The following is a 26,306-nucleotide window of genomic DNA, read 5'->3' as shown; positions in this document are numbered from 1 at the left end:
AGTAATGTGGATGCCAACAGTAAAGATCCAACATCTGGATTCAAGCCTCCATGGCCCAGATCACCATCACTGACTTCATTATCACAATAGACAGGCAAGGTATCCACCATCATGAACTGATTACAATTTCATGCACAAACTATAGTGCATACTGGACTTGGGACTCTTACTGAAACTTGACCTGTTTATTTTTGCAGAGCAGGCAGCCACATTGGTCAGGAGATTACCCTCATCCATTTTTACCAAACTGATTATATTGAGCCTATAACCTCCTCTTAGGGCTACTATTGGCTACCTCTTAGGACTACTACCTATATCTTTTCAGACTATGATGTCACTGTTATGGGTAAAGTATAAAGTAGACTTAGAATTATCTTGTTGAGCCAGAATGCAAAGACTATTGGAGGCATGTCATGGCAGAGGAGTTGGTTCCCACTGGTCAAATTTAGGACAACTTGAAAAATAAAGAATAATCATAGTAAAAGAAGAGCTTTTTGTAGCTCACTTTTGCCTTTTGAGTATCTCAATTACTTAAAAGAAATGGCAGAATTTTTAAAAACCACCACTTTACAATCAACAATGTAATACCAAATTCAGGCAAAGATTATCAGTGGATGCTGTCTATAATCACTGGCTAAAAAGATACTGAGAAACAGGATAGTCACATGATCAAGCAAACCCCTCCTAAACCATTCACTGCCAATGACTTATTACAGAAGAAAAAGACATGCTTAAACAATAGAAAGATGTGGTGATCACCTTAACAGGTGATTAATTTCATCACTGGTATTCAAACAATCTAACATTATGTGCCTCCTAATCTGATGCAATAAGAAGTACACAAATAACTGCTATAGTACTCCTGCAAAAAAAATAAATAACTGATTTTAATCGTGAGAAAACAATCAAATCAATCCAGAGAATGGACACTATACAAGGTGACTGGCTTGGATTTTTTTTTTGTTAAAGGTAGCCCATGTTAAGAATGAGGGAATATTACAGATTAAAAAAAACTAAAGAGACATAATGATCAAATGCAATATATAAACTTTAACAAGATCCCAAATTGGGAGGAGGCGGCAGACTATAAAAGACATTTTGGAGACAAAGATAAAATTTAAGTATGAATACAATAAGATTATATTATTGAATGTCGATTCACTTTAAAACAATAATTGTATTCTGATTTGTGTAAGAATTTCCTTTTCTTAAAAGATGCACACTGAAGTATTTAGCAGTGATAGTTCATGATGTCTACAAGTTATATGTACATTTGCTGATATGTGATTCATTTTTGAGGTATACTGAAAAGATCAAGATCAAATGTGGCAAAATGTTAATAATCAATGAATCATGGTAAAGGGTGGACCATATCCTTGTACTACTGTGTCAATTTTCTATAGTTTGAAATAAAAAAGATGAGGGACTAAAGCTGAACTTTACATACAAATAACATAGAAAATAAAAAGAGCTCAGCAACTGCTACAATTTAACACAGATAATGAAGGTCACTGAAAACAGTGAAAGAGTTCCCTCAATCTGAGGAAGAGACTCCTAGGAAGACATTAAATACGCTTAAGTTTTGTCATGTGCTTTTAAATTAAAAAATAAATAAACTAGATGGAGCTCAGCAATAACCATAGTACATCCTTTATATTAAACTGGTCATTGATTCGATCAAGCCTGAATCAAGCATGATCTGATAGAATAAGAAGTACACAGTAAAAAGTACATAGTACTCCTGTAAAAAAAAAAAAAAAAATTGAATTGAATCATGAGGAAACAATCAGACAAGTCCAGAAAATGGACACTCTACAAGATGTAGACAATTTTTTGAAAAAAGGTAGCCCATGTTAAGGGTGTGGGAATATTACAGATTAAGAGAAACTAAAGAGGCATAACAATCAAATGCAATACAGAAACTTATATATTGCATTTATATAATATATATAATACAGTTCTCATGTATTAACCAAATCAGGGAAAGAATGTGTGAATGTTAAGAAGGTCTTCCAAAGAAGTGAAATATTTCATTCATGAAACCAGGCATATTAGGGTGACAATAATTAAGACCATAGAGAAATATTATCTACAGGATAATATCCTATCTAGAGGAAATGATGAGGGCTATAGTCCCTACACCCATCACAAAGCACTTGTAAGAGCATTAAGTGAGGTACAAGGGTAATTTTATGTACACACAATTCTTACCTTATGTGCTGCTCGCTTTAGAATCTAATCTCATAAAAATGTGACTTTGCTTTAATGAAACAAAGACTGATGAGCTCTTTTCCACATGGTTTTGGCTAGCTCTAACTCAGCAGTCCCTGTTATGAGATGCTACTCTGAATAAAAGCTTTTCATGATCTAATGAGTTTAAGAAATGCTGACTGATGGATCCCTGCCCTAAAAGATTAACAATCTTAATTGGAAATGCAAAAGCAAAATGCAAATTACAGTTCACAGGGTAAAGACAATGATAAATGTGTGCACTTAAGGGAAGTATTAAATTCTATTAGCTCTGGAGTCACAAATCCCGACTCTGACAGGTATTAGCTGTGTGACTTTGGATAAATTATAATCTCTCAGGTTTGATGTTCTCATCTACAAAATGGATTTTTACAGATGTATCCTTTTTAGTAGTGGGAATGACACTACTACTGTGTCATTTTTCTGTAGTTTGAAATAAAAAAGATGAGGGAATGAAGCTGGACTTTACATACAAATAACATAGAAAATAAAAAGAGCTCAGTAACCGCTACAAGTTAACACAGATAATGAAAGTCACTGAAAACAGTGGAAGAGTGTGTCACAGGAAGGATAACACACTCCCAATAGTTTAGACATAGAAAACAATCTTTATTTAGAGGAAGGTTATTAGCCAGTTAACATCTAATATGTCAATGTAATAATTTATTCACCCTCCCCTTTAAAATACCTTTGTAATTACTAACTTTTTAAAATTTAAGTCTAATAATATATTAATCTCCATGTTATCACCAAAATTTTAGTTATGCATACATCCTGCTTGATTCTACGTGTACTTTTTGATTTTCCTTCACCTGGATTTTTTTTTTCCTTACATTTATTGATCCATAGTAATTACCACAGAAGAGGATATCTTACTCTTAGAATTTTTAGTGACTTCTGGAAGAGATGAGTAAGTTTAGTGACTTCTGGAAGAGGTGAGTAAGTAGACTACATCTAAAAGATTTAGCAATTACGGGCAATATTCCCTTTAGAACAATTTGATAAATGAAGTTGGAGTTAACACTTACGAGAGGTGAGAACTGTATTGAGCAGTCTTAATTAACAACTTTATTTGGCCCAGGAGTTTGATGTTAACACTGAAAGAAGGTGAGAATTGAATTCTAAAATGTGTGAATAAACTGTGTGAAGGGAGAGCAGAATGATTTGCTAAGAGGGCCTACACGGAAGCCAAGAGCTCATTCACCAGCCTGAAAGCAACTGGAGAATCTAAGTGTGAGTTAACAGTAAAACTAAATGTCACTTTTTCATAAAGAAAAAGTAAAAAGCAGAAAGTCTCATAAAGTATTAAGCTTTTAATATAGCTATAAACTTTTCAATGATTCTACAAAATTATAAAAATTATAGCAGTGCTATAAAAAATGGTCTAAACTTACACTGACGCAGAAGGATCCAGTATTTAATTCATGTTAAAAAAAAAAAAAAAAAGATGGCTGCTTATGATAGGGTGCCTTTCTCAATGAATCTACAACTCCCTTTGAGGCTTAATTTAGAATACATGAATATAATTTGAATAATTTTTCTTGACATTCTTTATGCTTTCATCTTAGTTATCACCTTGAGATCTCTTTGATCAGATCTGCCCCGCTATCTTATGGGTCACAGTTAGTACTCTCTTGACTCCGTAACAGTAGACCTCAGAACACTACTAAACCACAATTATTTAACAGATCCTCCTTTGAAATTTATATTATCTTGTAATATAAATTTATCATCCTCATCTAATAATTCCATGGATCCCTCTACAGCTCATTTAATATTCTTCCTTGCCAATTCCATTATCATCCTGAGCAATGCCAACATATATGATTATACCCTAGACACTATATAGCCTTATTGTTCCTCAAGCTTCTCTACAACATCAACAATCATCAATATTATGCTTGAATAAATTGTTTATTAAATAAACTCTTTATAACGACTTCTTAATTTTCAACCCATCCTACTTGCATACAAAACCTGTTCTTCACCCTTATGAAAATATAGTTTAATTATTTCACACCTAGTTTAGCACCTATTTCCTAGCTTCTCTTGATCCTAACTCTGAACCCACAGTTACACATTTCAAATACACTCTTAAACACTCTCAAATCATTTCCCTAATTCACTTTATACCATAAACCACAAGTGTTAATCCCTAAAAAGGGTACACTTGCTCCCAAATTGCTGAGCATTGGGGAAGAAAATCATTTAATTCTACAAATCCTCCACTAAGAAGTTGGGTATTCTAGTTTGAAAAAAATCTTTAATGCTATATGGTTATCCAATTAGTTAAATCTTCCATTCTCATTGTCCTTAACAAAAATAAATAAACACTATACACCATAAACCTGCTTCTTGCTTTCCCTTTCTCTACACTGGTTACACACCAGAATCACCTAGATCATATTTTTGTAAATATCACTGCCTTAGACCCATCCCAAAACAATTAAGTCAGAAAATCTGGGTAAGAGAACCATATATCTATCTGCTCTACATTTTTATTGGCCTCCAAAGCATCACCTGTTCTTTCTAACAACCTACCTCCACTTTGAGCTGTAAATTATCCTAACTTTTTTCTAATAACTTCAATCTTTTCTTCTTATAAATCTAAAAGTATTCTAAAATTGAAAAGTTAATTACAAAATAGGCTATAATGAAAAATAAAAGGTTATTTTGAGCTAGGGGTCATTGAAAAAATTAACAGTTAATATTTAAGCATTCATTTAACAACATAATGCCTTAAATATAATATTACCTACAGGATGTATCATGTAACAGTACATTATGATTGTTATCAGAATACATACAATTATATGTAACTCTGAAATAAATACTATGATGATAAAGTAGTTACAGACTATAGCTGCCAAAAATATAATGATCAAATAAACATATTTCTTCATATAGTAAATATAGGAAACCAATATTTTCAACTTTCAGGAGCAAGTAAATGATTTTCCTAAAATACATATGGCATTATAGCATGCCAGAAGACATTCTGTATTTTTAGTGGAAACCGAACTCTTACACCAAAATAGCAATTAAAATGTTATTTTTGCCTGTGTAGGGTTTCAAAGCATTCCTTTGTTTAAGGTACATGTACCCTACCCATACGTGCTAGCCCAGTTCTGCCAACTGTATTAATGCTCACTTGACTACTATTCCTCAAATTTGATATGAAGGAAACTCAGAATCATCTAAGTGCTGTTTTTCAAACTATTTTTGTTCACCATCTTCTCTACCCATTTTGTCATGGGTGGGTTGTAAAAAGGTCCCTCTTCAAAATTTCAGAACAATGAAATTCCCTTTCTGCAAGTTAGTATAAGCAAAACTGGTTTTTTTTCCTCTCTTTTTTCATTGACCCATGTTCCTAATATCTTTAGTTTCCACTATAGTTCAAAATGATTTAGACACTTACATAAAGTCTACAAATGAATATACAATGTGGAGAGTTTGGATGTGGAGCCATTGCACACAAAGAATTTGTTCTCAAAAAAAAAAAAAAGTGGTCAGATAGTTAAAATAAGACAACCTGAGCTGACCTTAACCATTGAGGAATGGAATTTATAATTTAAAGCCTCCTGAGAAAGAGATATCCAGGCCCAAATGGTTTTACTGGCGATTCTATCAAACATTTAAATAAGTAGTAACACAATCTAAAATTGTGTAATTTTACACAATCTCTTCCAGAAAATAAAGGATGAGGAAATATTCCCAACTGATTTTATGATGCCAATATTATACTGATACCCAAACTAGACAAAACTGTATAATGATATAAAAATGTAAAAAATGATACAAATCAGTATCTATCATGAACTTAGATAAAAAATTTTCAACAAAATGCTAGTAAATAGAATCCAGCAATGCATAAAAAGAATAATCTACTACAATTAAGTGTGATTTATTCTAAAACGCAAGACTGGTCCAACATTTAAATAGTCAATGTAATCTACCATATCAATAAGCTAAAGAAGCAAAATCATATCAAATGATACCAATAAAAATTTGACAAAATTCATCATCCATTCCAGATTTTTATTTCTCAGAAAACTAGGAATAAACAACTTCCTCTTAATCATCAGAGAAATGAAAATTAAAACCACAATGAGATATCAACTACATCTATCAGAATGGCTATCAATAAATCAACAAATGCCAAGTCTTGGCAAGGATGTGGAGAAAATGAGACCCTCAAGCACTGTTGATGGGATTGCAGATTAGTGTAGCCACTATGGAAAAAAGTATACAGATCCTCAGAAAATTAAAAATAGAAAACTGTCTTATGACTCAGGAATTTATGCAAAGAAATCCAAAACACCAATTTGAAAAAATATAATCTCTATGTTCGTTGAAGCATTATTTACAATAACTAAGATATGGAAGCAACCTAAGTGGCCATCAATAGATGACTGGATAAGACATGGTACATATATACTATGGAATATTACTTAACTATAAAAATGAATAAACTCTTGCCATTTGTGCCAACATAGATGGACATAGAAGGTTTTATGCTAAGTAAAATAAGTCAAACAGAGAAAGACAAATACTAAATGTGGAATCTAAAGAACAAAACAAATAAACAAAACAGAAACAGACTCAGACACAGAGAACTGATGATTACCAAATGGGAAGAGGATTGGGGGCTGGGTAAAGAAGAGTGAAAGGGATTAAGAAATACAAAACGGTAGTTACAAAACAGTCATGGGAATGTAAAATACAGCATAGGGAATAAAGTCAATAACTATGTACAGCACCAGGTGGGTACTAGATGGGGGGATCACTTCATAAATTACAGAAATGTCTAACCACTATGCTGTATACCTGAAACTAAGACACTGAATGTCGATTATAACTGAAAAATAAAAAAGAATTTCTTCAACTTGGTAAAGAACATCTGCAAAAATCCTATAGCTATATCATACTTAATAATGAAACACTGAATGCTTTCTCCCAAAGATCAGTTCAAAATGAAAAACATAAAACTAAATTTTATAAGAAAAGGTTTTCTATAAATCTGAGGGGGAAAAAAAACTTTGGGATCTAGGGCTAAGCAAAGTGTTATTCAATTTGATAACAAAATTAAGAACTATAAAAGGAGAAACTAATAAATTTGACCTCATCAAAATTAAAACCTGCAAAGTATCCTGTTATGAGTATGAAAACATAAGCCATGGGTTAAAAGAAAATATTTGAAAACCCCATATCTGATGAAGGACTAGTATTTACAATATATTAAAAGAAACAAACAAACAAACAAACAAAAACAACTATCGAAATCAGTAAAAAAAAAGAAAAAAAAACAATTAAATGGGCAAAATACAGAAAGATATTTTCACCAAACACAATATACAGATGACAAACAAGCACATGAAACAATGTTCAACAAGATAAAAAAAGCACTTAAAAAGATGTTCAACACCATTACCCATTAGAGAAATGAAAAAACCACACAAGATTGCATTCCATATCCATCAGAATGGCTAAAATAAATAATGACAACACCAAACTCTTATGAGGGTGTGGAAAAACAAGATCACTTATACACTGCTGGTAGGAATGCAAAATGATACAGCTACCACAGAAAACATTTTGGCAGTTTCCTGTAAAGCTGAACATGCAACCACCATACAACTCAAGCATTACACTCTGGCATTTACCCCAGAGAAACACAAAAACCTGTACAAAAATACTCATAGTGGTTGTATTTGTAATAGCCAAAAACTAGAAACGATTCAGATGTACTTTATCACATGGATGGTGAAACAACCTGTGATACATCCATACCATGGAATATTACACAGTAATGAAAAGAATGAACTGTTGATAAATGCAACAACTGGGATGGAGTTTGAGGAAATTATGTTAAGTTAAAAATAGCCAAACCCAAAAGGTAATAAACTGTATGATTCCATTTAACAGTCTTGAAATGACAAAATTATAGAAATGGAGAACTAATTCTGGAGGTGAGGAGTGGAATGAGCATGTGGGTAGCTATAAAGGGCAACGGGGGGATTCTTATGGTGACAAAACTGTTCTGTATTTTGAGTGTATTGATACCAACACTGCTTATGATACTGTACTATAGTTTTGAAAGATGTTTTCAGTGTAAGATAATATGTAAAAGGTTTATGATCTATTATTTCTTGCAAGTGGACATGAACCTACAACTTTTTCAAAAAAAAAATTAAACAACAGCATTTACTGAATATGTATTATATTTGTATTTGTTTAAAATTTTCTTTAGTACATTCCTACTGAAAAACATTTCATTTATCTCAAATTTCTTACCTCCATTTAACAGGAAGCAAGTTCTAATCACTGGAGGTACTGAAAAGTAAATGAACTTCCCTATCAAGCATGTTCCCTCTATTAAACTGTTAAAAGAGAGTATGTCTAAAGGGACTACTTCACTGTCTACAAGATATAATTAAATGACCTATAAGGCAATATTCGAACCAAAATTCTATCATATACTTACCTTTATATAGGACATAAAGACAAATCTTTTTTTAATGACAATATGTTGAATTGCTCAATAAATATTTTACACGATAAAAGAATATTAGCCTATCAAAGCCATTTTCAAAACTATAATGATTTTAACTTACTTTTAAATGCATAGTTATATTTGACTACGATACTGAACAATTATTTAATTCTACTATATACATTTATCTTAAATAGATAAGCATGAGACAATAGTTTTTTAAAAAATAAATCACCTGCACACAGAACACTGCCGCTGAGGCTGAAGAGCTGTAAACATAACAATCATAGAATAGTTTCGAGGTGGTGCCTTTATAAATTTTCGGAATTTATCACCATTCATTCGGAAGATTGAACGCCTGGAACTCCATTCCATCAGCTGTTCTACTTTTTCTGCTAAAAGATTCTGCAATTAAAAATAGAAATTTAAATTCACACAGGGTTAAAATCCTTCAGTTTGCATTTTCTATAAACAGAATTATATGAGATTATATTTTAACAAACATTAATTTCTGTTAAAAGTCCTTGTTTTGGTTGATATATTCATTGTTAACTGTATGTGCATAAAATATTTCATTTTTCCTAATGATCTCAAAGGTAATAAAACAGATTAAAGGTAAAATAGACTTCCACTTACAGAAGGATGAAATAAACATGCTTTTCCCTAATTCTCCCACTAAATACAGCTAAAAACTTTTGTCATAATATTAAAAATACAAACAAACAAACAAACAAAAAGGACTGGCTATGGATCTCAGGATCAGAGAATGGTAAGTTCCCTGGGTTGTCTTTTTGCCTCACCTATGCCAGACTGCTCGCTGGAGAAGTCCACAATCCAAGAATGCTAATGGAAACAGGGAAAAAAAAAAAAAAAAAAAAAAAAAAGGCCCCAAGAAAAGCCAGCTCTCTCTACCAAAAAAAAAGAGGCAACTTAGTAAGTCAAAACAAATGAGTAACTGCTCTACTCTAGCCAAACACCAACAAAAAAATAAAATAATAAAATAACTGCAGTCTTGCCACCATCTATCCCACTAGCAAAGCCTAAATGAAGAGCCTCGACTCAACCTTAAATTTCCCTCTAAGCTTTAAAATGCAACAAAGATGAGTGAAAGAAACTTTTGCACACTGTGCTGTATGCTTCTAATGTTAAGGTCAAAAACAGAAAAAAAAATTATCTTTTGTGCTTAAAATCAGGATAGTAGCTAATCTGGAGCAGGCAGAGGGACAGTGGGGAGGCACCTGCAAATGGAGCTGGGCGACAGTGCAAATGGAGTTGGGGTGCTAATATTCTGTCCTGGGGTGGGGGGTGAGGGTGGGAGGAAGTAACACTCTAGCTTCTGTAGAGAAAACTCTTAGTCTTTAGAGCATTCATTTTACCTGAAAAAAGTCTGAGAAGTGGAAAGTTTATGGTAGTTTATGCATATAAGAAAAGAAATTGTCTATCCTTGGAAAACCAAACAAGTATGTGTGGTTAGGAGAGAAAGGCCTGAATTGCGCCGTTTAAGCAAACTCTGTACTAGAACTTGGGTGGAAATGTAATCTCTTTCCCTTCCTTCTCTAGTGAAAAAGTGAGAATGGCTCCTCGTGAATCACTCAGGCACGTATTTAAGGAGGAGAGAATGTAGAATGGTATAGCCACTATGAAAAATAGTATAAAGGTTCCCAAAATATTAAAAATGATTCCTCAATCCCACTTCTGGGTATATATCCAAAATAAATGGAATCAGAATCTCAAAGAGATATCTACCCCTCATATTTATTGAAGCATCATTCATTAATAGCTAAGATATGGAAATAACTCAAATGTCCATTGACATATGAACAGATAAAAAAATTGTGTGCACCATTTGCAACAACATGGATGAACATAAAGGACATTATTTCTAAGTGAAATAAGCCAGTCATAAAAGGAAATGATTCCACTTACATGAAGTATTTAAATCATACAAGCAGAGAACAGCAGAGTAGTGGTTGCCGGGGGCTGCGGGGAGAGGGAAATGGGGAGTTGTTGCTCAGCAGGTGCAACGTGTGAGTTACAGAAGAGGAATAAGCTCTAGAGGTCAACTGTACAACATGGTGCTCATAGCTAACAGTGCCGTCTGGTACACTTTAAAATGTTAAGAGGGCAGATAGCATGTTAAATGTTCATACTGCAAAATGCACACAAGCACACAAAAAATTTTTGAAGGTGATGATGTGTTTTTAGTGCTCTGATTGTGGTGATGGTATCACAAGTGTGTGCACATTATATGTGTTCAATCTTTTGTGTATTAATTATAACTAAATAAAACTAATAAAAAAAAGGAGAAGGGGAGGAAGGCAAATTATCCTCAGGGAAAAGACTCATTGAAACACTTTGTACCTATCTAAGAAAGACAAAAGTAATATTGAAAAAAATAGATTTTGTCACTTTTAAACTATTCTCTTTTTGCTTATAGGGTGAACAAGGAGGAGAGAGTGACAACATAGAAATTAACATATTTAAAGTAAATATTTTATTATATCTTGTGAATTACTTTTGCTTAAAAAGTCTCAATTTATTATATGAAATATTTCAATTCTTTATAATGTAAAAATAAAAATTCCATGTCCTGGCACTACAATGAATAACAAATGACAGCATCATTAAGAAATGAAGTATCCTTCCTATTCTCTTTTAGTATCTCAATTGCTTGATTATCCAGATTAGAACATCAGCAAAATGCACACAAAAACTTTCCTATGAGTTTTAAGTACCCAAAAACTTTTAGTATTTTCTTCAAAAACATAAGCATGTGGGATGACGGAAGTGTTCTGTCTCCTACTCTGGTGATGGAATTACAAGTATGTCTTTGCCAAAACACACAGAAATATGCAACACAAAAATGAATCTTATTTTATGCATTTTTTAAAACAACGAGGAATGGGGAGGGGGGTCACAAAATGAAATACAAACTTTAACAAATGAACTTGACTGTATTACTAGTTAATAGTATACAGACAATTTTGGGAAACAACATTTGATTAAATACTGTTAGAGCTAGAGAAAATTACTATACATAAATGCCATACTCTACTTATTTTACTAAGCACTTCTGTTACTTTATGAATATACTAGAGTTTAACAAATAAGCACATTATAGATAATGAGAGCCAGATTTATCACTGTCAGAAAAAAGAAAACTTACAAATAAGGAAAGGTAGAGGCTAAAATAAATCCTATGGTACTGGATAGTAGTTGAAGGCACTTATATTAACTTCTGGCTGTAAAACAGAGATCTGTATTTCTATGTTTTACAGAGAGATACAGAAATAAATGTAGACCTGTTCACATGGGTCAGCATACATACATTCCCCAGTTCTGTCCTCTGAGAGGGCTAAGGAGCGATGATGTCCAAACACCAAGGAGTATACCTAATACTAAGATCTTAGTTTCTAAACGTCGGCCTCTATTAAAGAAATCAGGGTTGTCTGGAGAAATAGTTGATTAAAACACTGAGGCAGAGAGAAACAACATGAGACTAGAATATCTTGTAATATCAGAAAGTAAAGAAGCTCTCAAAAAAGGCGTGTCAAAGGACATAGAAGCCAACCAGTAAAAGTTCCCAATAATCAAAGTTAGAAAAATGTAAGCAACATAAATGACAATAGTATTGAATTCTGAACTTTATAATAAAAAAAAGTCCATCAGTCTATATTGACATAAATAACTGAATGAACAAACAGGAGAAAAGGGATAGCTTTACCTTACGAAAGAATTCCAAATAATTAATATAGCAGCAGTAAGGCAAATATAGAGAAGCACATTAGACCACCAAAGTAAATATGACCCACCAATGCGTTCTAAGCTCTGTGGATAAAATTTTAAGGAGAAGCAAAATTTACATAGTCTCAAAGTATCTTCCCAAAGATGTTTTAATTACCATGAAAAAAATTAAAAAAAAAAATAGTACCATAATAGTGAAGAAACCCAGCAGACAATATCTCATCCAAATAATCAGTGATAACAGTACCAGTAATAAGACATATCAACATCATGTATTCCCTAATGATCCACTGAGAAGAGCACATCACTTCTGTGATATTTTGGGCAAAAATGTATAACCGCAATCTAATCATGAGAAAATATTGTACTAACTTAAATTTTGTAACACTCTACAAAGTAACTCATAAAAGGTGTCAAGTTCATGAAAGACAAGGGAAGACTAAGGCACTGTCACAGACTGGAGAAGACTAAAGACAACACGGAACAGATCCTGAAACAGGAAAGTGACATTAATAGTACTAGCGAAATCTGAATTATGACTAAAGGCTAGTTAATAATACCAATCCAACTAATGCTAATTTCTTGTTCTTGATAATTGTACACTGTTAACCTTAGGAAAAATTGAGCGAAGGGCATATGGGAATGCTACTCAATTTTTGCAATTTTCTGTAAGTTTAAAATCACCTCAATAAAAAGAAAAAGAAAAATATAAACATGTTATGAAAATACATTAGTTTCTTAAATTGTTTAATGTACACAAGTTTTACCTATTGGTCCAAATTTGTTGAGATAAAAGCTTTCTATACTATAAGTTCAGAGAGATGGTTATAATTTAGTGTTGCTTTATACTAGCTCATTTTCAAAATGAATTATTTTTAATTTTTGAAAGTATTATGATCAGGATTATAAAAGTGAGAAAAAAAGAAAACACTCAAGCAAAACTCTTAGATCAAGAGATTATGATAGACTTGTTAGGGAATCCTGAGATTGATAAATATCATGCCCTAAAGAAACAAGTATAGTTCCAAAGTGCATGTGTTTACACATGAGAAGCATTCCCTAATTCAAAAATATTTACTGAGTATCTACTACATGCCAGGCACAGAATTAGGACCTAAGAATGTAAGAGTAAATATGATAAAGTCTTTGCCCTCACTGACTTTATAGAGTGATGTTTCTCAAATTTTAATTGTGTACTGATCACTTTTAAAGAAAATTCTTGAAGCCCATTCTCCTAGGTATCCTATTTTAGTTATTCCAATATTTAGAAATATAACCGATATAAACTCCTTGTTGTTCTACTATCTCGCATAATTAAAACAAATTTAAAACTACAAAGGTAACGTCAAAATTTATTCACAGAAACAAACCGCAATTGAATATGATAAATGATGTTTAATAAAAACTAAAATGCCACTTGTTACTTGAAAACAACACCGTCAGTGAATGTACACATGCTTTATACTGGTGATATAATGATTCATTCTTTTTTGCTACTTGGTGAGATAATTATGCTATAAAGGAAAATAGAAGTCAAATCATAAAAGCCTTAAAAAAGTAAAGGCTAAGCCAAGATATGGAAACAATCTTAATACCCCCTGATAGATGAATGAATACAAATGTGAGACATAAACACACACACACACACACACACACACACACACACACACACACACACACCCCACTATTCAGCCTTATAAAAGGAAATCCTGCCATTTGCAATAAAAAGCATGAACCTGGAGGACATTATGCTAAGTGAAATAATTCAGACACGAAATTACGAATATCATATGATCTCACTTAGTAGAATCTAAAAAAGTAGAAGAAAAAAAGTCAAGTTCATGGAGAGTAGAATGGTGGTTATCAAAAAGCCACCGGGATGTGGGAAAGGGGAGATACTGATCACAGCATACAAGCTTTCAGTTATGAGTTAAGTTCTGGAAACCTAACATACACCACGGTGACTACAGGTAATGATAATAATGTGTTATACACTCAAAACTTGCTGAGAGTAGTATTCTCTGGCATTCTTACCACATACAAAAAAAGGTAACTATGGGAGGTGATAGACATATTAATTACTTTGACTGTGGCAATCACGATGTATACATATATTGAAATATCACACTGTATGTCTTAAGTATAATTTTTATCAAAAATAAAGTTAAATTTGTTTAATAAATAAACATTTAATTTAAAAAAGTTAAGGGCTAGAAACTTTTATCATAAAAGATCCCTCGAGTTGCAAGGTTGAGAATGGACTGGAAAAGGGAAGAGGGTAGGCAAAGAAGTCAACTGGGAGGCAGCAGAGGTCGACTTAAAACAATTAGCATGGAGCACAGTGGAGGCCGTACAGAGGGAGATTAAGTGAAGTCATATGAGAGATATCTAGGCGTCCTAATTAATAGGACCTGGTGATCACAGAGGAGTGAGAAGATGGAGGGAGGAGTCAAGGATGACGCTAAAGTTTTTGTTTTGAGCATGTGAGTAAATAATTTTCTAAGACAGAAACACAAGTGGAAAAGCAAGTTTCTAAGAAATTGAGTTCAATTTCAGGTGTTGATTTAATATGCCTGCCTCCTATGTAAGGGTAGGGACTGTGGTCTGTTCACTGTTGTATTCTGCATGCCTAAAGTAGCTCCTAGCACATAGCATGCATCAATAAATATTTACAGAATAAATTGACAAATTATAGCGTGCTCATTTTTGAAAAGTACTCTTTGAAAAGTACATTGATGTTAAAGCTCCGACTTCCCTAAAGGATACAAAAAGTTGACAGAACAGTAAACAGAAAGAAGAAAGGTAAAGACATTACAAAGTGTAAACAAGACTAAGAGAACAAGAGTCTCCCTTGTTTACAAACCTTCAGTGGCTTCCTACTGACAGGATAAAACTGGCATCGCATGTATGACCAAGAAACTATCTGCACCTCCCTATTTAATAGTTTCATTTCCTGCTATTATCTCATCCTCATATATCTTACATCTTAGATCTGGATGAGGAGCACCTAAGAAAACGGTATTTTTTTTTCATAAATTTCTTTCACAGTTCTAACATGAAGACTAAATTGAGGAGCCACTGCTTTATTCAATCTCAAAAACATCTAATTCGTTTACATGACCAAGCCTAGCACAAAAGAAATATTTACCCCACCTCTCTTCCAATGTCATCCTTTAGTGAATTTATCCTTGTCCTAAGGAAGCTAATTCAAATATAACCACATGCAAGGGTTCTTTTATAAAGCCACCTACGGACTGACTGCAGACCTTCCTTTGTAGAAACTTATACTAGACTACCTACCACACTTATGATCTACTATGTTACCAGCTGCTCAAGGGCAAGAATTATGTATTATCACCTTCGTAGCTCTAGATTCTTGAAAAGTCCCAAGGACATAATAGATACCGATGCAGTGTGTAACTGAAGTAGGAGTTACAAATTAGAAAATTTTAACTGAAAATTCAGGGAATATATCTAAATTCTATAACAACAATATAAAGATAGGGGAGAAACAAAAATAACAAAAATATTTCTAATTAAGCTTTAGTAGTTTTAACAAATTTAAAATCATAAGATAGATTGCTATTCTATATACACAAGACAGAGAACAATTTCTAGGTATTTTAAATTTATATATCAATATATATCACTATTTATAAGCTTCTAAAATAGAAATTAGTCAAGAAAGAACAACAATAGGTTCATTTCTGAACCTATTCCTACACACTAGGTTATCTTTTATCCCACTTTCTACTCATAAGGAATAAAGTGATCAGTTTTTACATCTCTTGTGTCAAGTACCTTTTCCCTGTTTCAAAGCCAACAATCCAATAGTCGAAGGCACCTAAAATTACTATAAGATATATGCCTTTGATTCATCCTTTCTGGACTCCTATCTATGCACACTAAGGAAACATTAGGAGTTATACAAGTAACTATATTAACTACATAAATGACTTTTATAAACAATAAAAAATAGAACCTATCAATGTCAAATTAAAACTTTTTCCTTCCCACCTCACTAATATTAACATACCATCACTAATAAAAAGCCACTGATAATTAGCCAAATTCATTACAGAAATCATAAGTCAAGTTTTTTTAAATGTAGCATTATCATCTGTACAATAATATGAGGTTAACAATCAACTAAGAGTAATAAATATTTAATGTGTATTACCAAAGTTTCAGGTACCATACCTACAACCCTATTCCACAGGAAATAAAAAATTCAGGCTCAGAGAACCTAAATTACTCAAGATCAAATTAGTAAGTGGTTAAGTAAGCATTAAAATTCAGCTTTTCTATTAAGTCCTATGCTGTTTTCTCCATGTAATAGGGATGTGTGTGTATGTTACATGTTTGTGTGATATATATATATATATATAAAGGAAGGAGAGTGAGTGATAGGGAGGGGTGAGGGAGGAGAGTGAGTGATAGGGAGGGGTGAGGGAGGGAGGGACAGGGGGGAGAGAATTATATACATTCTTCAATAGAAAACTTTGGGGCCATTTAAACAATTGTAGACTTTTCTACATAATGAGACAGTTTAAAATAAAAGTTTCTCTAATTTGATTCCCTGACTAGGCCTGGAAAGTTATTCTTTGTAAGCATGCATCATCTATAGCAAAAAGTAGGCCAAATAAGTTAATGTGTGATTTCCAATAGCTTGAAGGCTTTAATATAGAAAAATACATTTTAAAAGTACCAGTACATTTGAAAAACATAACAACAAAACTATTTTTGATTAAAAATGAACACAATTTAAGAATCGTGTTAGATTCTCTATTTACAAAATAATGTACAGATGTGATCTAACTGCCACCTTCCTACAGAAAAAGAAATGGTCTAGGAAGGAAAGTTTTTAGGGCATCATGGTTGATTCGAACTTTCAAAAGCATCTCTTATAAAGAAGGTTGAGCTAATTCTCCAAGGAAAATGTTAGAATACAGTCAAAATATTCAGTAAGGAACAGAAATCTGATAACATGAATTCAATGATCTACTAAGAAAGAATCACAGTTTGAGCTATGGTCCCCAGATAGGATTCAGTCCATTGTTGCATTTCTGTGACAGGATTTTAGCCTTGTTTAAGGACAAGATTGGGTGCATTTGTCCTTTCAAAGTTATTTCCCTTTTCAGGGTCATTCATACTCCTCTCTGTTGAGATTTTTTCCTTTCTGCTACTATTTCACTTCTCCAGAATTACTTTCAAGACTTCACCATTTCTTGACAAGAGTAATGCTCATGAACCTTAACTCCCTATTCCCTATGGAGAGATAAAACATTGGTTAAAAAAAAAAAAATCATTCTTAAGGGAACTTGGTGTATTTAACAGAGCACAAAAAAATCCATAAGATGGAATATAACGCAACCTTTAAAAACTGAGAAAGCAACATATGTCCATTTTAAATTTGGAAAAGGATTTGATGGCTCAAATTCAAATGATGATTCGTTATTTACATGCAGTGCAACTTGACCAAATTATTTCTCTGAATCTGTTTCTTCATCTCTAAAATTAAACTAATACCTCACAAAGATGTTGGTAAGATTAAATGAGTTAACGTACGGTAAACTACTAACACAGCATCCTGCAAAGGATAGACACTCAAACTTTGTTCCCCTTCTATCAGCAACATTGATCAGGTTGGTAAAGAAACATCTACAGTGGGTTTTAAAAAATCTCCTTAACATGTTAAATCTCAGAGTTACCAAATGTTTTTTGAGTACTTATTATATGACAAGCATTGTGCTAAATTTATAACTAAGCACTGTGGATTACTAATTACATGAAAAACATTGTGTTAAATTTATGGGAAATGGGAAATGAAAGAGGAGTACAACAGATCTTACTCTCAAGGCCTCTTAGCAAATATGTTCTGGCATTTAAAAAATATATTCTTTATATTAATGAGTTATGGTTGTGGCTTTGCAGTTAAGTAAATAGCTTAATGCCAACTCAGGAAAGGATGGCATATAAATTCTTATTTCTGTGAACACTAACTGGTTGATAATGGCTAATTTAAATTCACTACAGAGAAAAACTCTGAAACCTGGACAGGTACTATGTCAAGTGTGTGTGAGCAGTTGGAGTTTGTCTGCTACTGGCAGAAGGCTGGAAAATAGAGGCACAGGTGCCATAAATCTATCATATCGGAAAAGGGAAGAGAAATCTAAAACTTAGAATCTTCAAGAAACCTTGTCCTTACTGGCAGATCTCACATATTAATGAAGTTGAGATAGTTATATTAATTCTAAGTGCCAGGCCCTCTGTCTTAAATTTTTATCTAAATGTTTTTATAAAAATTGAATTTTAAGGCAATTCACTATTAATAATTCAAACTTGCATAATCTATAGGCGTCTCCAACACATTTTACTCAATTTTTAGTCAATTCATTTTCTAACAAACCAATTAATAACAAAAATATAAAGAAATGGTACATTTCACCAAACAACATGTAATTAAATTGTTCATTCCAAAGTAAAGCTTAAGAAAAAAAATCACTAATCTAATACTTTTATACTTATATTTTTGTTTCCAGCAATTTATCACTAACTACATTTTAATGATGACCAAATACTCCAAAACAAAATATGTATGTAGCCTCATGTCTTAAAAAAAGAGAGACATCAGAAAAATAGCCATTCACGTGTCTGTGTACCAGTCACCATGTAGTATTTATGTAGGTAGCTACCATCGAAAAGGCTACAATATAACTGGCTCACAGTAATTAACAGGATATAGACTTGGTATGAGACTAACTATACTTATGCAAAAGTACATCTAAAGATAAATCATAAAGTCATGTAAATAGTTGAAAATGGTCTTTTTTTTTTTTTAGAATTGAGAGTTATTCTGTCTTTTTACTATAAAGTGAAGATAGCTTTTTAGTTTTAGGATTTTTTTTTTCTATGTGGGTTGTCTTCATGGCTGTTTTTCACTATAAAATTGCTTAAGTATAACATTCTCCTGTTAAGAGACAGCACTATTATTTTGATCACTGAAGGATCAAAATAATAAGCTATTTTAATAAGGGACAGTCATAAAATAAGCTAAATGAGTATCCCATTTTTATTACACCATTGCATTAGTTTCCATCATCATCTCTCTTGAACTTATTCATATCTTTGTTGGATATTTTATTTTTTATAAATAAATATCCCATTTTTAAAACAGGTACCAGATACAAAGAATCATAGAAGCTGTAAAAGAAGAAAATCTACTTGCAGCTGTATACAGCCATCTGAATTTTCTCCCTTGAAAACAGGCAGCATGGCTATTACCAGTATTAATGAATGTAGCAGATATCCTATTATAATAATATATTATATCATGAAATAATCTGCACTGCTTTAGAAGTCGAGTTTGTATGTAACCATTAACAACATAATATATGTTACAGCTGAAGTAAACTCTTACTACAATATGAAAAAAAAAAAAAACATTAACAATCCATAAATTGTAAAACTGAGATTGATTCTTAGCAAGTTTATTCTTGAGTCATATGAACTAATCGGTAAACTCTGTGATGGTTAAATTATTAAAACCAAGAAAAACTAAATAGAATCCAACATAAAACAAGCCAAGAACAAAGCTTTAAATGTACTTTAAAAAGTTTTCCAATGGCTTGCGTCAACCTAAATAAGATTTGGTCTATCAAATTACTTCCAAATGGCAGGAGTAAGTAAAATTTTAGAGTAAAACAAAAGGTTTCTTTGGTTATTTTATGTGAAAGGTATACTACTAAAATTATCACAGCTACCTGCTGACTGAAATTCATATTACTGATGGAGCCCCAAAGATCTGGGGCACCAAAATCTCCAAAGAAACTTCTTACATGGGGCTTTATGTAGAAAACACTGAGCAATATTAGAGGAAATATTCTAACTTCATACCCGCCCCTGGGATAGAATGAGATGCCCCTACTACAGTTCCATTTATGCCTATAATATGAAGAACATCATATTGAAATGTACTGTTTATTACAAATACAAAAATAATGTAAGGTAGCAAAGAAAAAGTAATAAATTCAAATTAGATTCTCTTGGGGAGAAAGGTGGGAGTGGGTAACTACTTGAGACTGAACTCCAATCAAGAGATAAATCAAAATAAAGAACTCAGGAAAGGAGAAACTATGGTAAAAGACTAAATGTTGACTACAGTGTTTACTAAATGGAAAACACTTAAAAGTAAAACTAAGAATAAACAACTCTAGCAATTATTGTTATAGACCATCTGACCATCTCTGTTTGCCTAGGAGGCCCCAAATTATACTTGCTGTCTATGCATACTGAATAACAGTACCCCCTTTCTCTCTCAAAAATACCCCAGTATGGATAAATTATATGGTCACTCAAAATTTATAGGAGTATGTTCCATAGTTAGACAAAGTATTTATTAAATATTTATTAAATATTGAGAGACAAGGAAGGAAATTTGGAAGGAAATGTAAGAGTACAAAATTTCCACATCTTCTATAGCATAGTCAATCAATATAGACTTTAATTAAAACACAGTGTTATTTAAAACAGTGGTTAATGCTATACCTGTTGAGGGAAGAAAGGATACTAATGTTGGTGACTTACTTTAAAATGCATTAAAATTTTTGGATGATGGATGAATGATAAATATGATACATAATAAAAGCAGCACAGTAAAATGTTCCATGTAGAATCTCGGTGGTAGGTATTTGACTATTCATTGTAAAATTCTTTCAATTTTTCCACATGTTTGAAAATAGTCATAATAAAATATTACAAGAATGTGAAATTCACCTAACAGTAATGACAGTGTTTTCTGGATGGTAAAATATTTTAGTGCTTTTGTTTTGCTCTCATATTTGAACATTTTTATTTTGCTTCTGTAAATGTATCATTTTACAAATGTGTCAATTTATAACTATAATGCTAGTTTAAAGAGTTGTCTTATCAACCACTGATGAATTTCTACCACTAAATTATTAAAATGAAGTCCAAAACTTAAAGCTCAAAACTGTGTCTTATTCATCATTGTGTCCCCAGTGACCAGCCCAATGCCTGCCTCATAAATACTTAACAAAGTAATGGACCATTTTGTTGGAAATGCAGAAATAGAATTAACACAGCTCTCTCATGGCGTATATACTCCTTGGTCCCTTCCTCATCCACTCATGGCAGAATTACTTTTTTAAAAACATTTGCTGTAACGATCAGAGACAGGAGCCCAGGGTGAAAACTCATCATTAAAATTTGGAAGTAGTGTGTATATAAGGTCCCATGTTAAGTGCTAATATTCATTTGGTAGAAATATAAAAATATTTTGTTTCGTTTAACATATAAATGTATTATGTTATACTAAAATAACCACTAAAAATGTTAATAGATAAAACACAAATATACATTGGTACAACCTTTCAAGGTCGTCTTAATAATACATATACAATTTTAATGTGTGTACCCTTTACTACAGCAATATCATTTTTAGGAATTTATCCTGGAAAAAAAAAAATCAAGGCATACGTGTTTATGTAAAAGGATATTCACTGCAGGGCTGTTTATAATTGCAAATACTTGGAAATTATGTGTGTGCCTATAAAAAAGAGATTGGTTAGATCATAATATGGTATGTAATATGATACTATTATAGTCATTAACAAGTCAGGAGGACTTATCTAAAAAAGATATTCACAATTTATTTAAAAATAACCCAAAAGGCTTACTTATCAGAATACTATATAGAGTACTGATTCAAATTTCAAAATACATGTGTGTGTTCATTCAACTTATTTTACGTATATGCTAAAATATGAAAAGATATACAGCAAATTGATAATGGTTTATTTCTAGAGGGGAAGATTATAGGAATGTGTTCATTTCTACTCTATAAATTTTCATGTTGTTTAAATTTTTTACTTTTATTACTGTATCAGCAACAGTTATTGTCCACTAGAAAGAGGCAGTAAAGGAGATATCCAAAAAAGAATAGTTTTGAGCTTTTCTGGTATAAATGTGCCAGAAATGGGCAAATTTAGGACTATTAAGTTATTGCAGAGTAACACAGTCTTAACCATATTAAGTTTCCATTCTGCTACCATAAACATCAACCACTGTTCAAAGACTTACTTTTACAATCTAAACAGAAAAGCAAAAGCGAATCCTAATGTCCAGTGTCTTCTTCCAATATCACATTGAAACTTTTACATCAAAATTTTGTTTTAGAAACCTATGCATGTTAACACATATAGGTATAATTCATTTATTTCCATAGTTGTAGAGCATCCAATCATATTAAATTACTCTATTTCTCAAAAATGGTCATATAGGTTTTCCCCATTTTTTAAAATTCTTATAAACAATGCTACAATCATGACCATTAATCATTGGTGAGAGATTCTCTTCAAGGGTTCTATCTTAAACTAGGTCTTTATAGGTTACATAATTAGATCAGGGAAACCATGCACTTGAAAGAAGAAAAGACATGACTTCATTTTCACAAATCTCCAACTAAAATTTAGCATTTCAATTACAAAAATGAAGACAACAAAACAGTAAATTTAACAGTATCTGTGACTTTGTAACCAAAAGAAATAATGGATATTTTCCTATTTCATTTCTTTTTATAGTTCTAGCTATTACTTACATTCATCACTACTTTGAGACTGCAAAAATTATCAAGGCTGTCATTAGATTCTTGTTATAAAATTACTTCATAAACATGTTATTGCAACACATTTTTCATATTTTAATAACTATATTTTAATGCTTTTAATATTTCTATGTATTTCATTCATTTAAAAATTATTATATGAAGTGTATAGGCTTCCCCAGATTGTCAAATATGCCAATAGCACACAAAAAAATTAGTAACTAATTGCAATATACTGCCAAATTGCTTATCCAAACTAATTATACCAATGGACATTCCCACCAGCAATGTGTGAGTTTCCATTTTCCCACATCCTTATCAGCACTATTAGATTTTTAAATTTTTTTTCCAGTCTGATGGGTAACGAACAGTATCTCAATATTCTTATAATATCCATATCCCTGATGATCAAAGACATTGTATGTATTTTAATATGTTCACTAACCACTCACGTTCCTCTATAAAATGCCTGTTCAAAACATTTATCTACTTTTTCAACTGAGTTGTCTTTTCCTATTATTTTATAGTAGTCCTTTATTGGTGATTAATTAGTACTATAATAGTAAATAATATTAATCATTTGCACGAGTGGCAACTATTTTCAGGCATCTAGGACTTGACATATAATTTATGGTATCTTTTTATCATGCAGACTTTTGTTTTTAATGAGGTCAAATGTGGTTAATTCAATTTGTGCCTTTATAATCTGTACTTCTTTGTGTCTTTATTTTTAAAAACCTCTATTTTGATATCATAAAACAGTCTAACCTAACAGGATTAAAGTTTTATTTACACTTAGGTTTTTATTTTCATTATTTTTATTTATGATATGAAGTAATGATCGAATTTTACTTTTCTGTAGATCTCTTTCATTGCCTTTTCTCTTTGCAGAGAACAGATACAATTAATAACAATAACATGTAACGATAACAGCTAACAAATTAAACTCAACACTTCTAGGCAGTACGCTAACAATTGTGTATGTGTATTCTTACAAAGATTAGGTAATTTGCACAAAATCACAAAAATAACTACTTGTGTTGTATGACTAGAAACTATGCTACTTATCAAAGACCACCGTATGATCTCTTCATTCTATCATGAGAAACTGTCTCTAAATAAGCTCAACAATACTTTTTAACAAGTGAGTGTAAAATGTAAAGATGTATAAGATACAATCCACTTGACAAATAAGGAAATAAAATCTATTAAATATTTTTCACTATATCTGTATTAAAATTCATTTAAGGTTTTTTCCCTAAAAGAAATAAAATTTTATCATGTATGCTATACATAATCTATAAAAAATAAGTGGTTCTGTGTGAATAGCAGGCAGTAAAACAATAAATATACTAGTAAGTGAAATTTCATATAATACAAATTGTAATATAAAAGTAAATACCAGTATTGTATTTCAGTTAATTCTGAAAACTAAAAGGCAAACCAAAATACAAACAGCAACAATATTTTGACTCCCCATTTTGGCTGCCTCCTTATATTTGTTTTTATGAGTTAGGTAGAGTTGCTATGTCTACTGGTCTTAGTAGAGTAGCCTTATGTAGTAGGTCGCCAGTGGGCCTAGTGGTACAGTCTCCCTGGTCACCTGAGCCGGTGCTCCATATGGATTGTGGGTGCCCTCCTGTTGTAGTTGAGCCTTAATTGTTTATACATGAGTGTGAAGGATTGACCCTGAGGCTATGAAGTTACTCTCCTTTCTCTTTGAACTCTATCAGTGAAAAATTCAGCTACCTGCTATAGGATCTGAACTTTTTTTGTGTTAGCATTATTAATTTTGCTAAAAGGAATTTTCTCTCTGGTATAATGGTTAAATGGAATATTAACATTTACCTTCATAACAATAGAAGTGACTAATCCAAATTATTTATTATTAGTAATTATACACATTGAGAGATTACACGTGCAGGTACTGTATTAAGTATTTTATGTGTTTATTAGAAATATTTTTCCATTTTAGGTACTCTAATATCAAGAGAAGTAATTAAAACTATAAGTCTGTAACTCTATAGAACACCAAATGACTTAACTTTGTAAAAGGTCATCATTGGATTTGTTCTGAAAGGATCTATGATTAGCAAACCAAAAGTGTGTTTATTAACCAAATGATTTTTATACGGATGACATCGTTGCTATTTTTATTGTGGTTTGCCTTTTAGTTTTCAGAATTAACTGAAAACAATACTAGTATTTACTTTTATATTACAATTTGTATTATATGAAATCTCATTTACTACTAATATTTATTGTTTTACTGCCTGCTATTCACACAGAACTACTTATTTTCTATAGATTATATATAGCATATATGATCAAATTTTATTTCTTTTGGGGAAAAAAGGTGGAGTAACAATACATCAGACAAAAGAGACTTTAAAACAAAACTATAACAAGAGACAGAGACGGACTCAGTAATCTCACTTCTGGGTATTTAGTCAAACAAACCTGAAACATTACTTTGAAGGGACATATGAATCCACATGCTCACTGCAGCATTATTTACAATAGCTAAGATATGGAAGTGACTTAAGTGTCCATCAGAAGATAAATGAATAAAGAAGTGGTACATATATACAATGGAATATTACTCAGCCATAAAAAAATAAAATAAAATCTTGCTATCTGCAACAACATGGATGGGCCTAGAGCATATTACATAAGTCAGAGAAAGACAAATATCATATGATTTCACTTATATGTAGAATCTAAAAAACAAAATAAACAAAACAGAAACAAATGCATAGATACAGAGAACATTCTGATGGCTGCCAGATGAGAGGGAGGGCAGAGGGGAGAAAAAGAGGAAAAGATTAGGAAGTAGAAATTGGTAGTTACAAAATAAATAGTCATGGGGATGTAAAGTATAGCATAGGGAATATAGTCAATAAAATTATAATAACTATGCATGGTGTCAGATGGATATTTGGGTTGTCACTTCAAAAATTATATAACTGTCTAATCACTATGCTGTACACCTGAAACTAATATAATATTGTATGTCAACTACAACTTAAAAACTAAAAGATTAGTTAAAAAAAAAAAGAAAGTTAAGGATCTAACAGCAAATTATGCTGTCCAGTCCTCTTACGAGTAAACAGGATACTACTGATACTAAGAATACATATTAAATATACTGGCTAAAATTTGTTCAAGGTAAAAGAATATATGTGCTTGGATACA

The 26,306-nt window shown here is 31.9% G+C and overlaps 1 protein-coding gene across 3 annotated transcripts in view; it reads right to left on the bottom strand.

Moving 5' to 3' along the window:
• The window catches only part of TUSC3 (tumor suppressor candidate 3), a 151,864-nt gene that overhangs the window by 97,991 nt on the left and 27,567 nt on the right, over positions 1-26,306 (bottom strand). For all 3 annotated transcript variants that reach the window (XM_016129725.2, XM_016129734.2, XM_016129745.2), the window contains exon 2: positions 8,979-9,148. In XM_016129725.2, coding sequence (XP_015985211.1) covers positions 8,979-9,148 — 170 coding nt within the window. The remainder of the gene's footprint in view (positions 1-8,978; positions 9,149-26,306) is intronic.

This window comes from Rousettus aegyptiacus, unplaced genomic scaffold, assembly GCF_014176215.1.
Source record: "Rousettus aegyptiacus isolate mRouAeg1 unplaced genomic scaffold, mRouAeg1.p scaffold_m13_p_11, whole genome shotgun sequence".
Lineage (NCBI taxonomy): Eukaryota > Metazoa > Chordata > Mammalia > Chiroptera > Pteropodidae > Rousettus > Rousettus aegyptiacus.
Note: the sequence above shows the minus strand (reverse complement) of the source record. Positions and strands in the feature narration are given on the sequence as shown.